Source organism: Chenopodium album, chromosome 4 (genome assembly GCF_948465745.1).
Source record: "Chenopodium album chromosome 4, dcCheAlbu1.1, whole genome shotgun sequence".
Taxonomy (NCBI): Eukaryota; Viridiplantae; Streptophyta; class Magnoliopsida; order Caryophyllales; family Amaranthaceae; genus Chenopodium; species Chenopodium album.
Window position 1 is genome coordinate 13014143 of NC_137837.1, and position 14588 is coordinate 13028730.

General features: G+C 32.3%; 1 protein-coding gene across 2 annotated transcripts; it reads left to right on the forward strand.

The window, feature by feature from the left end:
• The first annotated feature begins 4394 nt into the window (after nucleotides 1-4394).
• LOC145626717 (GRF1-interacting factor 1-like) lies at nucleotides 4395-10299 on the forward strand. Of its 2 annotated transcripts, none has more exons than XM_081679181.1 (4): nucleotides 4395-4733; nucleotides 8673-8749; nucleotides 9290-9374; nucleotides 9632-10299. In XM_081679181.1, exons 1-4 carry the CDS (start codon nucleotides 4650-4652, stop codon nucleotides 10007-10009), a joined length of 624 nt encoding a protein of 207 aa, XP_081535307.1. In that variant the 5' UTR covers nucleotides 4395-4649; the 3' UTR covers nucleotides 10010-10299. The 2 variants fall into 2 exon arrangements, with proteins under 2 accessions (XP_081535307.1, XP_081535308.1); XM_081679182.1 differs by having other exon boundaries at nucleotides 4396-4733; nucleotides 9635-10299.
• Nucleotides 10300-14588: the final 4289 nt, after the last annotated feature.

Below are 14588 nucleotides of genomic sequence, written 5' to 3' on the forward strand. Positions count from 1 at the left end.
CTCTCTTTCTTTAAACCCCACTTAAATTATTTTATCATTTTTCTCGCTCTCTTCTATTACAATTGTCCCCACTTCAATAATGAAAATATACATTTTCTCTCACATACTTTCTCTTTCATGGTCTCCATCTTACTTTCATTATAATAATTTATTTACCCACTCGGAATATTAAATTACTCTTTTAAAACTCCGTCTATTCTCAAGTGATGCACAAAAAAAAAAAAAAAAAAAAAAAAAAAAAAAAAAAAAAAAAAACCAGAGGGAGTACTTTAACTTTACATTGAATACATACTTAATTAGTTTCATTTGAGAGTGAGAGATAGCTCAAGTTGTTAGAGCTTTCCTCCCAATTTCAAAACATTCTAAGATCGATTCTCATATATTGTCCTTATTGTGGCTCTAAAAAAAACACGTACACACACACAAAAACTTAGGGCCTGTTCTCATACGTTTATTTTCAGTTCAGCTCTTAATTTCCTTATCTTATAAAGTATTCATTTCAGTTCAGTTTAGTTCAGTTTAGTTCAATTCAACTCAGCTCAGTTCAGTTCAGTTGAGTTCAGTCTATGAGAACAAGCTGTTTCACCTATTTTATCTTACATTAACTGGAAAAAAAAGGGATACCAGTGTTGGTGTAAGTGGGATTTCACAAACTTTTATATGTAGCTGACAACACCGTGTGGAAGGGGTACGGTTACTTGGTCGGTCAAGAACTACCCGGTCAGTGGGTTACTTATTTAGGGGTTACTCAGTTGGTCATAGATTACTTGGGCAGGGGTTACTTTCACACAAGAAACATGTTAACCGATTGAGTAACCCGATAATAAGTATCCCTTGACCGACTGCGTAATTTAAACCCTAAATAGGTAACCCCTTAATAAGTAACCCCGGCGAAAACGCGTAAACCGACTAGGTAACCCCATAATAGGTAGCCCATTGACCAACTGAGTAACCTCTAATTAATAAGTAACACTGGCCACACAGAAAAAACACCTGTTGGCTGTTGCATTTTGATGTTTTTTCTAAGAGATTCAATCGGACAAGGTTTTGGTGAAAATTTCATCATACACCTATACATGCGCATGGTACACCTAGTAAAAAATGTAAGGATTGTATATATAGAAACTCGGGAATAATGTGTACAAATATAAAGTATACGAGCAAAAATTCATTCAAAACGATTCATTCCTTGATTTAAGGGATTGATTTTTTATTTATATTTCATTTATTATTTACATTCCATATTACTTTGGTAAATAAAATTTCTTATTTTTCTTAAGAGAGAGAAATTGAGTTTCTATATAGAGAGAAACATGATAAATTTTGAATTTCAAAGTGATTCTTTGTTATTATGGAGTTGTTTATTGTTTTGATTTTTCTTTAATTGAAAGATGTAATAAATGAATTCGTTGTGAAAAATATTTATTTTTCAATATTTCTTTAATCACTTTTTATTTTCAATGGTTGAAAATGGTGTTCTTCATATTCTGGTATGATGCATATTCTTTTATCATTTATTAATTGTAATGAAATATGTTCTTTGAGTCTGATTAATGTGTTCTTTGAATCTGAATTATATGTTCTTTACATTACAAACAATGTTTTTTTAAGGTATATAAAATAAACATGTTCATTGGATATCAATAATACAAGTTATGCTCTTTATACTTGAACAATATGTTCATAAATTTTGAATTTCAAAAAAGGTATGAATTATATTTAGGTGAAAATAATTTTCAATAGAGAAATTCTAGATATGTTCTTGAAATATAAAAAGCACAGTATTTTGCAAATTTGAACCAATGAGGATGAATGTGGTATCAAATCATGAAAGATTTAAGTAATTTTATTTATTTATTTTTTAAAGCTTATATTTCATTAATCAACTTTTCATTTTAATTATTATTTTACACGCTACGACATATAAAAGTGTAAAAGTTGATCTTTTGTTCATGAATAATTAAGAGACAATGTCTCACTACATTATTGAACACTTAAAAATATGATGCGATAAAGATTGAACATTACATTATTAATAACAATATAATATCTATAAAAACTATAATACGGAGTAGATTAGTTAACTACGGAGTATAAAGAATTATTCGTCAAAAAAAAAAAAAAAAAAAAACTATGAAGTTTATTAATGATATGTACAAAGTATATGTGTGTATGCAAATCCTTGGCTTTTGTGTATAAGTATAATGAAGACTTTACAAGATATGTCTTGAATATGAGTTTTGATGTTTGACAATCTTTTTGTTTATGGTCGCCTTATAAGGTGAGTTAGCAGATAGGGCGAATAAGATACTCTTACATCAAAATTCGCCCTCTATTAACTCGCCTTATAAGGTAACCACAAACAAAAACCTAGTCTAATGTCAAAACTCAAATTAGCTAGTGTGATATTACGAGTACTCTAAAGAAACCTTGTACGATAATTCGGACAAGATTTCTTAATGAGATGTTCCGTCTAATAGGGTGCCATTCCTTTTATCCTTTAGTCCTAACGGAGTACCTACCAAAAAAAACATGGTCAAATAAAAGAAAAAAAATGTTCGAATTAGGTAGAGCAGAATTTACCAAGGAGTACTGTAGAAATTATTGGCAAGGGTAAAAACCGTTAAAACGCGTTGGAAAGGAAATAAAGAATACACCACACACCACCAATCAAAAATGGTTCTCAAAAATGAAACCGTAAAAAAAAAAAAAAAAAAAAAGGTTAATGTTCAAAAACCCATAAACAAAACAAAACAAAACACACCATCTATGTGAACAGAGGAACAAAAAAAGTTGAATACTATAATCAATTTTTTATTTTATTTTTATTATATAAAAAGAGTATATTTTTTTGCCTCCTTATTGGTATTTGTCTGAAGTGCCACCCCACCTCTCCTATCACGTGACCCCGTCTCTGAGTAATGTTAAAGAGATGATGAGATGAGGTTTTATTACAGGCCCCACCCTTTTCACACTTTGTGGGTCCGTATAGATTCTTATATGCATTCGGGTGTACAATACATTGGAGAATCATATAAGTATTCCGTAGTTTTTTATTCCGTATATGCAATTAGATTAATGTATGTATATAGAGATAAGTGCACCTAACAATAACATTTTTATGTATTAAATAATTTTTTTCTTAAATGAAAAACTTGAAATGAGAATAAAGTATCAAATGACAAGGAAAAAAAAAACAAAAAAACCCTTCTACTACATGCTTTTAGCCAAGCTTTTAGTCGTTTTAGGTGTATATAAAACATTGTATTTTATTCGTCTACAAATAATTTTTCTATTACTTAAAAACGTATATTAAAAATTTTAGGTGAATCAAGAAATTAAGATAAGTGTAGAGGTTCATGCTCTAAATCTTTAATACATACTTGGTGCAATAGAAGTAGGTATGTACACCAAAGGTTATGAGTAGAAAATGTCTTTGTATATACCTTACATCCGAGTGTGAGTAAATTTTTTTAGAGGTTCACACTATATGAATTTCAAGTTTTTTTTTTTTTTTTTTTTTTTTTTTCTTCTCTTCCAAGTCTAAATATTACCTTTGTTTCTTATTATTATTATGTCTCACACATAATATCCCACTATGACCATGTTTGGTAAATGGCTGTTGGCTGGTTCACTTGGCTTGTTTGACCAGCTGGAATGTTTGGTTGTTTATAATGGCTTTTGAAATTGACTGTTTATAAAAGTATTTGGTAAATTAATTGTTGGTTGTTGGCTGTTTATTAGATAATTTGTGGGTCAACAAGCCAAAAGCCAACAAAAAAGCTACTCAAAGCAGCTATTTCATTTTGGCTTAAAAGCTAGCTTTTTCGCTGACTAAAAAGCCAATTACCAAACACATTTTTTGGTTGTTTGACCACATAAAACAGCCAAAAGCCAAAAGCTAACCAAAAAGCCAATTACCAAACATGGCCTATTACAAATACTAAGGGTATGTTCTGATTCACTAAACTGAGTTGAATTGAATTGAATTGAACTGAGCTGAACTAATTGGACCTGAACTGAAATTAAGCTGAATAGAACTGAACTTAAAAGGCCTAGAGTCTGTTTTAATTTACTGAATTGAACTGAATTATTTATAAGAGAAGGAAATTAAAAATTGAATTGAACTGAAATTAAGCTAAATATAAAATGTCCTAAGAAATAGTGTAGTAACAAAAACAATTATTTTTGAACATTGAAATTAAAAATACAAAAAGATTATTTGTAGACGTGTAAAGGTAAAATCCAATTTAACCCAACCCAACCCAACTCAAACACAAATCCAACCTAACCTAACCCAACCCCATCATTCTCTCTCTACATTTTTCTCTCTCTAAAATAAAACAATTTTTTTTAAAAAAAAAAATTAATCTGTCCTCTTTATATACCTCTCTCACTGTCTTCTGAGTGTGAATCCCTGTGTTCTTTTTTATTTATATAGTGAGTGTTTCCAGTAGAGAGAGAAAACATCCAGTAGTAGTTTTAGCAGTAGCACCATCTCTTTCCCCTCTGCTATTTCAGAACTCCTTTTCTCATTTCCTTCCATTTCTAAATTATTTTTTTATTTTTCATTTTTATTTTTTGCACTTACAAATTCAACCCCAAAAAAAAAAAAAAAGATTTTCCTTGGTTTGTTGGTGGGGGTTGATATGCAGCAGCACCTGATGCAGATGCAGCCCATGATGGCAGCTTATTACTCTTCTAACAACGTCACTACTGATCACATTCAACAGGTTTTTTTTTTCTCTCTCCTCTTTTTTTCTTTTATCTACTTATTTTTGTGCTTCTGGGGTTTATTTTTTCGCTGCCCCTAAAAGTTCTTCCTGTTCTGACGGTGATTGTCGTCATGATAAGATAGGGGTGGAAGAACTTTTTTAGAGATGGAGAGATTATTAGTTAAAATTGCACTTGCTTGAATTGGGCATTTATCTTTATGTTTTGTGCTTAATAATCATTCTTTGAGTGCCCCTTAAGTTTAACTTCTCTTTACTCATATTTTTTTTTGTAACAAAAAAAATAAATAAATTTCTCTGTATTGTATGTACTGGATTTTTTTTTTCCTATTTATGCTTAATTTGTGTGTGAGAAACGGAGAATATGTCAGATATTACCCTTTTTTTTTGTGCTGATAAAATTTGAGGGGTCCATAATATGTACTCTATTAGTAACAAGATCAACATGATTTGCAATGTTAATTGTTTATTGATAATTTCTATTATACAATCGGGTGTGTATGTGGGTGTGTTTTTTTTAGCTTTATTTTGTGTTCATTGTAAGCAATCTATTGACTTGGATCTTAATTTTCTGCTTTTTATAAATTATTTTATGTGGGTTTGTATCTTTTTTGATGGAAATGTGGGTTTGTATCTTAGTATATCACAAGTATGAAGTTATAATGTTTAGTTATGGAGTAGTATGAACTTTTCTACATAGAGTAAATTTCAGACATTTTTTCCTCTTTATATTGTTTGTGACATATTTGCCATTTCATTTGTTTTTTCAAAAAGACAAGATTTGTAAAGGTAAAGAATCTAGTTTTGCATGCGCCTTTTGATGTGTATGTATACATGTAACATGTCTTCTTTACATGCTTAAACAGTGCTTGTACCAATAATATAGAGCTTTTTAATCATATTGTGTTTAGTCCTAATTCCATGCTAATCATATAATTTATAAACCATATTGGTACAAGATTATATATGAGTTTGCCTCATCATCTTCGATTACTTAATTATAATTATATCATTGAATTGGATAAAAAAAAAAGTATGTGCTTAGAAGTCTATGACTTATGTGTTCAAATTAAAAAAAGATGCGGGATACAAGATGAGACATAAGTTGAGACATATGATATTAAATAACCCTCTATGTTTTCTATCTATGGCCTATTGCAAGGCAGTAATTAGCTTTAAGCTGGTTAAAAGTTCTTGTAGATAATCATATTGGTTAACCAAAAAGCAAGGAAAAAAATAAACATATTGATTTTGGCTGTTAATGGACTAAATTATGTCTAATCATATTGATTGGTTATTAATCAATACCTTTATGGATTAATTTTTTTACTACTTATATGCTGTGTTTATTTTTTAATTGGTTTGACCAAGTAGTTTGTTCAAATGACACCTTGACTTTCCTTAACTATAGCATGTTCACACCCTTATTTCATTGGGTCACTCCTAATTATACAACCTCTATTGAATGGGTGAATTGAAGCTACTTGGTAAAATGACCTTAATAACCTCAAATTATGTGAAAAGCTTCATTTAGGGCCCACAAATTTAGGCATCATTTGTCATTTCATGTGTGAAAGGAGATAGTGAGATCCAACTCAGCGACACTAAATATACGAGTGTATTTTATTTTAAAAACATATTATTCACATTAATGCGAGTAGATTACTCATTGGGTAGATCCGAAGATATATACGACTAATATGAGTAAACTCATTCACGCTACATGTAACATGTAAAGCATTAATCTTTTGGTATAATTCATTTGTTGATTAAATTGTGTAGGGTTAAAAAAAGTATAGCATAATAGTGAGAGTCTAACACCAGAAGAGACTTTGTCATTAGTTGCATACTGGCTGAGCATGTGTTCTATTTTAATGCAAGTAGACTCTAGTGACTAGGTCTAGTAAAGTAGTAATAGTACAAGCTGTATCCTTATGAAATAAAAGACAATAAAAATGAAAAATGAGTAAATGCAATTTGTTATTGCAACTCACTTTCATTTAAAATCTGATGTTGAAGTAACAGGTTCAGGTACATGCCACGTGTATGGTTGGGGAGGGTGGAATATAGTGTGTGCAGGACTATGGGAGTTTTCAAGCACCAAGACAACCTAAGGTTTTAGGCTCTAGGAAGTACTTTGGTTGTATAAATTATAAATGATGGTTAACTAACTTGTAGCTATAAATGGGTTTTTTATATAGAATATGGACCAATGGTTCATAGGAAAATAAGAAAAGATTGGACTTTTCATAAAGTTTACTTTAATAAGCATATATGGAAATTTATCTATTTTTTGTTGTGTTTGATAAATGGTAAAATTTTGTTGGCTTTTGATTATAAACAGTTTTATGTTGTACAATTTTTCCATGGAATTGATTGTTTTGAGTCAGAAAACTCAGTAGTTGTATGGTACAAAAGAAAAGGGTTTATGCTTTTGACCAACAGAAAATAATGAAGAGGAATAACTATGGTGTAATTACTTGAACTACATTGTCTGTTTTTAACTCTTTTGTCTTGGTTGGTGGTATGTGATTCACATGCCTTACTCTATTCTAGTCTAGTACAAATGTACATTACTTGATGATTTAAGTTATTACTGCCTTAATTGCAACTAAAAAGTCCATTATGATCTCGGGTTTAGTCATTGAAGCATGCTAAACGAGCACTTCAGTCGAGTGATACATTGTTATGTCTATCTTAGTGGTAATTAGCCTAACAGATGATTAAGGTTACGTGCTCGCAATAGTAAGCATCGAAAAGTCGATATCCATCATACATACTGTCATGCAGCTTGATTATTGCTGGCATGCTGTTCAACATACCTTAAGAGCATGGTTCAACCCCTGGCCTAAGATCTGCCTTTTGGTCCAAACTTACCTTTTCCGGCAGTTGGAAATTGAACCTTTTCTGAACTTGGACCACAACAAGCAATTCAAGAATTAACATGAAAATATAAATATAAATATAAATGGAAGTATAAAATGTCAGTGTAATCATTGAAGTGTAGCAAACTTAAAATTTACTGTAATGAAGCTTTAGGTGTGGGCTCCTGTAATGGTCTTCACATATTCATCAGTTCTGTAAGACCTTTTTGTTTTGCTGGTATTAGAAATTTAGTTTAAACCTTTATTGAAAAGGAGGCAATGTCAGTGTTTCTTACTCAACTAATGTTATGACTATTTGGCTAATAATGAAAAATAGTGTAAATGTACTTTTTTAACTGGTGGTTTTTAGTGATGATGGTTTTTAACTTGTTTTTAAACCTAGTATCAAGTTTTCTTATCTGCTAAGCTACTTTTGAAAGCCTAAATCTGGAGGAAAAAACCCACAATTATTACTATCTCCGTTTCATATTATTTGCAACGATGAGACATCTTTTCTCTCTACTTTATGTCAAATCGTTGCAAATAACATGATCAAAACGGAGATAGTATTATTGTTTGCAATTTATTTTTGTAATTCTCAAACTATAGTATGAACAACTGTCATCTCCAATTTATTAAAATGGAGAATCTGTACGTTCCTTGTGAATGGTTGTAAAAATGGAAGTTATTGTGATACACATGATCATCGATAAACAATTAGTACAGATAAATATGAATAGGGATTAGGGATTGAAGTATGCATAGATTAGCTGCCGTCTCTGCTAATTGATATGAGTTTGTTATTATAAGTGTGGAATGGCCGAATGGTGTTGTATGCATTGCCTTTAATCTTAGTCTAGGGCTAGCGGGTTAGATTCAAATTTATTGCTAATTGCCGATCATTTTGATCCTGGTGCTTGAGTAATGCAGGACATTTTCATCCTTTGTTACATTAATTCACTTATGATTCTAGTCTTTTAGCCGCTTTATCTATATATACTGCTTGGTTAGTTCTCATCTGGAAATATTTTTTTCTTATTGATTTCTAAATTTTGGTTGGTTTAAATCTTGGCAGTACTTGGATGAAAACAAGTCTTTGATTCTGAAGATTGTGGAAAGCCAGAATTCGGGGAAGATTAATGAGTGTGCTGAGTAAGCTTAATTTGCAAACTTTGGCTATTCTTACATGATTCATAATTGTGTCTCTGCTTGGTAATTTAGCTGTTTAAATGATTCAGAAAAAAATAGATATTAAAGCTGGAAGTAACTTTATCATGATATATGTCTAGTTGCTGCTGGCTTATAATGTGACTAACGAGTTTATCTCATCATACTCCGTATTTGCATATTACATATTTACATCAGGCATGTGCTATGGGCAGTTCTGGAGTTGTAATGTTGGAATTAGGACAGTTCAGTGAGTGAAGTTTAAAACTGCATTCGGTTTCAATTAGATCAGAAAAATAGTTGTTGATTTGCAGGACTTAGTATAACTATTTTTTTTTCTTAAATAACTAGAAATGATGCAAGCCTGAAATCGTAGGATGCAAGGTGCAACTTTAAGTCATTATGCATTTGTAATTTTTTAAATAATTACATTGGAACTATGCTTTATAATGTGGAAAAGCTGAAGAAAGCATTAGTATTTGCCACTATTACATATTCATCATTCATTTGTTTCGACTATTGCAGGAACCAAGCAAGGCTGCAGCGAAACCTCATGTATCTTGCTGCTATTGCTGATGCCCAGCCCCAACCTGCTACTATGCATTCCCAGGTATATATGATAAGGATTTTCTGTTCATTACAGCTCATCCTCAATTTGTTGGAAGTTCGAAAATTCCTTTACATTTGACATTATTATTAATGCACATCGATCATTACTCTTAGAAAGCAACAGTGACTGAGAAATGTTCCTTGCACGTCCAATAAAATTTAGCACACATCTCTTGGAAGAAATTATTATTTGATTTATCATGATTAGCAAATACTACTATCTATGATTTTGAAATTGTAATTTTTTTTTTGAAAAAGCAGCAGTATGCTCAAAGCCAGATGATGCAGTCAGGGGCGCATTACATGCAGCAACAGCAGCAGCAGCAGCAGCAAGCTCAATCAATGTCGCCACAGGCTTTGATGGCAGCACGCTCTTCAATGCTTTATAGCCAGCAAGCATACCCTACCCTTCAACAGAGTCAAGCCCTGCATGCCGGCCAAATGGGAATGAGCTCTGCTGGTAGCTCACTCAACATGCTGCAAGGTGAACCTCACAGTGCGGCCAGCAGTGGTATGCTTGGGTATGCTGACTTTGGGCGTATCAAGCAGGACATCGGAAGCTCTGAAGGGCGTGGTGGGACTTCAAGTGATGGCGGTGAGGCACTCTACTTGAAGTCTGGTGAAGATGGAAACTAAGATTGTAGTAGCATGAGCAAGTTAGACGGAGTTGCTTAGTCGGTCCTTAGGAAATTAGTATTAGTCAAGGAAGTAGTACTTACTAGTTTACTAGGAAACATGGAATGGTTAAAAAAAATCACCACTTAAAGGGCTAAATTTTCTCTGATGGAAAACATTGTTGAGTTGCTACTCACAAAGCTTCCATCTTCTTGGTTCTTTTAAAGTGGTGAGACTCGGAATCTTTTAAAGCGGTTTAATTATCATGTAAATTTGTAGGATTATGTTCCTAAATTTTATGTGCCTTTTTTTAATTAGCTTCATTCATTGTCTTGCTTGGACTGACTTCTCCAACAAATCTTCATAAGTTGATCTCAATCATGCTATATATCCAAGTATATTACATTTGATATGAGATAAAAATACAGTAAACATTATTCCATGGAAAAGAATCACTATATTATCTGCATAATGCTCATGTTCTTCATGTTTTCTGTTGTGGCTAATGATATGGGAAATTACTGAGTGATCTTCAACTAGTTGATGCATCATTTTTTATAATAATCCTTTACATTAAAAAAACATGTTTAGAGGCGTACGTAATGTAGGATTTACAAATCAAAGAGAACATCATTATGGCACTGAAGTTGAAGGGATCAACAAAGATTTAAAGGGATAAAAATCTGTTACAAACTAATCCATCAAATAATTATGTGTAATCTACTTTTATCTAGATTAAACAAAAGTATAGCTTTATACACTTTGTCTTAAAATTATTGTTCTTTTATATTATGATGAAAGTAATTAACACAGATATGTGCCTTTTTTGAGAGAAAAAACATAATAATAGTTTAAAACATATATGTTTGAAAGATTATTGGGATGCAATTAATCAATAATTATTTTAATTGGAAGTGAAAATTACAAATCTTATATTCGCCCCTAATGTTAGTGTCAGATAATATAAAACTCCTTAATTAGAGTGATTTCCATTGATAAATATTTATAGCGTTACAATGAGAAACCTAATCATATTAGGCAACATAAGATATGTACAAATATCAAAGATAATCTTATACAAAATATATCCTAAACCTAAGATGAGAATATTTTATGGATATTCTCTATCACACCCCTGCAGTTGGAGCGGGAGAAAATCGGATGCTCAGACTGGATCTGAATCACGCATCGAGCGGTAAGGATAGTATGGTAACCCATGATCAAAAGGGAAGTAGTAGACATGTGTCGGTGATGACGTTGAGAAGCAACAACCACGACCTACGTAGAGTAGAGATAAGCACTGCTAGGCCGGAGGAGAAGGAGAAGAGCCGCACACAGACTTGGGCTAAGTTGCAGATCCAGAGAAGAAGAAGCTAAGGGATCAAACCATCATTGGGGAGAAGACACTACACTACTACGTGAAATCACAATTGAAGAAAAACAAATAAAATTGCGCAAGAAAAAGATTAAATTCCACCGCTTGAAATTAATCAATTCTCAAAAGAGAAGTCTAGGTAGCAAGAATCAATACTCCGCAAAGATTCCAAGTGCTTCAACAATAAGAGGAGCCAACTTGATAGCAAAACAGATGTGCAAAATTTGACTTTATTCTGGTATATCACCACCAAAACAAAATCTATGTGATTATGTGTAGAAAAACCAATGGGTCAATGTAAGAATCATAGTTGGTCATGAGGAGGTGGAAATAGAGTGCGGCACATGGAGTAGGTTGGCAAAAATGGTTACTGCCAGTAGTGGGAGGCGGTAGTGTATGTGATTGCCACCAATGATGGAGGCGGCTTTCGCGGTTGCTACTATCGGTGGGAGGCGCAAGACTACATAAAGATTCTAAAAAAAACTTTGAAAAAAGAAAAAGAAAAATCTATATGTGTGAGTGTTTGCGGAAGCATAAAAAATTTGTGTATATCCCGCCGGTGGGTTTAATTTTCTAACCCACCGGCAGGGTGAAAATTTTTGTATATGATCCCAAGATCTCACCTAAGCTGTGATATCATGTCAGAATTTATAAAACTCCTTGATTAGAGTGATTTCCATTGATCAATAATTAAAGGGTTACAATGAGAAACCTAATCATATTAGGTAACATAAGATATGTACATATATCAAAGATAATCTTATACAAAATATATCCTAAACCTAAAGCTGATGGTTAAGTTGGTCCTCTAATATGGTATTATAGCCAGCGTGATACAAAGGTCACGGGTTCGAATCTCATCCACCCCTCTTTCAAAGTGGAATTAATTCGCACTAGTGTAGGCGTCGTTCGAAGTGCGCCTACGTCAAAAGCATGTGTGAATATGCTTGACACTCATAGAAAGTGGGAATCGACATTATACGATTAGGGACAAGGAAAGTAGGGAGCCGCCAATAAGTTTTTAAGGAACTTGTAAACTGTTCACGGATCATAAAAGACAACCACGATAAAGGGACAACGAAAGGCAACAACGATTTACCCGTGAAGGTTACACCCCATTCATAATCCATGAGATTACTAACTCTATATGATTCGGAACCACGAAAGGAGGATCAGGGATGATGGTAAGAAGTGAGCCATGGAGTCACATTCGCCCATATTGGCCTCTACTCGATTCTTATAGTGAAAAGTGATTCCTGCGACCTGAAAGACATGTAAACAAAGTTTCAATATGCTCCAAACTATTATTAAGCTAAATTGGTTGAATATTAATGCAACATATAATTAAAAAATATTAGTGATACTTGATTAAACAACAAGATTAAAAAGGAACCTAAACCGGTTGACCAAATTATCTTATTAGGCGTGATTTTTAATTACATATTCCCTTTAACATGCAATATGGTGATAAAAATAATAATAGAATAAACATTAATATTGGAAGCAATTTAACAATAAATAGCTTTATTTAAATCAAATCATAATAAACCTAATCATGATACTAGCAATAAAAATAATATAGAGTTAGTAACTTCAATAAAAATATAAATTAAATTAAAATAATTAAATTAAATAAAAAGTAGAGTTGATTTAGTCCAAACCCTTAGTTAATTATACCTTTCACGCGTTGGTTTAAGTATAGAACTTTGGGTATTGTATGGACTCCTTGGAGTGCTTAAGGGAAGAATAGTGTAATTAGGAATATAGGTTTAAGGCTTAGAATATGAGAGAGAGAAGAATGATTTTTGGTGTAAAAGAGAGGAAGAGAGAAGAATTTCATGATCAAGCTTGTTGATCATTGAAAAAGGGGTGATATTACCTCTATTTATAAGGAAAAAAGGTCGAAAAAACAAGATAAGATCCGAATTAAATCGGAATAAAAGTCGATAGACTGTAGTTTTTGCGGTTTTTATTTTTATCATATCTTTTGATCCAGAAATCGGAATAAGATAAATAAGATATTGTTGGAAAGCACTTGAAGTCTAATTTTTAACCCAATTAGAATCAGATTAAAATATTTTGTAAAAAAAAAAAAAGATATGGACGAAATAGTGAGACGATGTCAGTTTTGGATAGAGTTTGATATTTTATTCATATCTTTTCCGTTATATATCGGAATTGATATTATAATATATCATTGGAAAGATAATTTCAAGGGATATCCAACCATCTAAGATTTGGATTAAAAATATGAGTCACGAAAATAATATCTGTCTATCTTTGAACGTCTTTCAATTCGGATAGAAATAGGACTTTCAAAAAAGAAGTTTTATTCAATTTCAAACTCTTTAATCTTATCTTTTCAAAAAGGATAATTAAGATATTTTAGAAGCTTATAGAAGATTTTAATTAATCCTAATTGGTTTAGGAATGGGATTAAATAATTTGGACCCTCCACATGATCATTGGGTCGTAGGTAAGGTGGACTTAGGTTCGGTTTGGGCTCAATTTAATATTTTGGCCATAACTTATTCGTTATAACTCGGATTTCGGCTTATAATATATCGTTGGAAAGCTCTTTTAAATCTCCATCCATCTATTCAATTATTAGACCCATATTATGGACCAAAATAAACTGAACTAAATTATAAAAAGGACACGAAATGAATGATTTTAAAGGACACGAAAAGAGAAAAATAAGTTATGGTTTGGGGAAATGGGCTAAGAATTGGGTTGGTTTATGAAATGGAAATATGGATTTAAGCAATCCAAGATTAAATACTCAACCCGACCAATAATGGCGGTGAAAGGTTGTTCATCATCGGGTTTGGTTTTGGGGAGACATTTTTAGGTGTCTACAACTAGGTATGGGTGGACCTGCCTTTCATGTGAGGGGGAGTGATAGAGTATTGTAGACACCCATTTGTGTCTCCCCAAAACCAAACCCAGTGATGAGTACCTTTCACGTCGAATCATAATCGAATGAAGTGAAAGTGTGGAAAGTTTAGTGTTGCGGATAATTTTAATTTCTTTTCTCTTCTCTATGTTTTTGAAAACCTATTTTAAGAAAACAACCAATCCAGTTTGGTTAGTCCATGATATGGGTCCAATATTAGTGTAGTTGGATAGGGCTTGAAAAGAGCTTTCCAACGATATATTATAAGCCCAATTCCGATGAATATTGAGGAAGTTATGGCCAAATTACTGAAATGGGCCCGGTTTGAG

What these genes read in the sequence shown, in the direction of transcription:
- LOC145626717 (XM_081679181.1), top strand. Translation starts at nt 4,650, where the DNA reads ATGCAGCAGCACCTGATGCAGATGCAGCCCATGATGGCAGCTTATTAC. An exon ending in CTACTGATCACATTCAACAG is followed by an intron (nt 4,734 to 8,672) that starts GTTTTTTTTTTC and finishes AAATCTTGGCAG; the next exon opens with TACTTGGATGAAAACAAGTC. An exon ending in CTGCTACTATGCATTCCCAG is followed by an intron (nt 9,375 to 9,631) that starts GTATATATGATA and finishes TTTTTGAAAAAG; the next exon opens with CAGCAGTATGCTCAAAGCCA.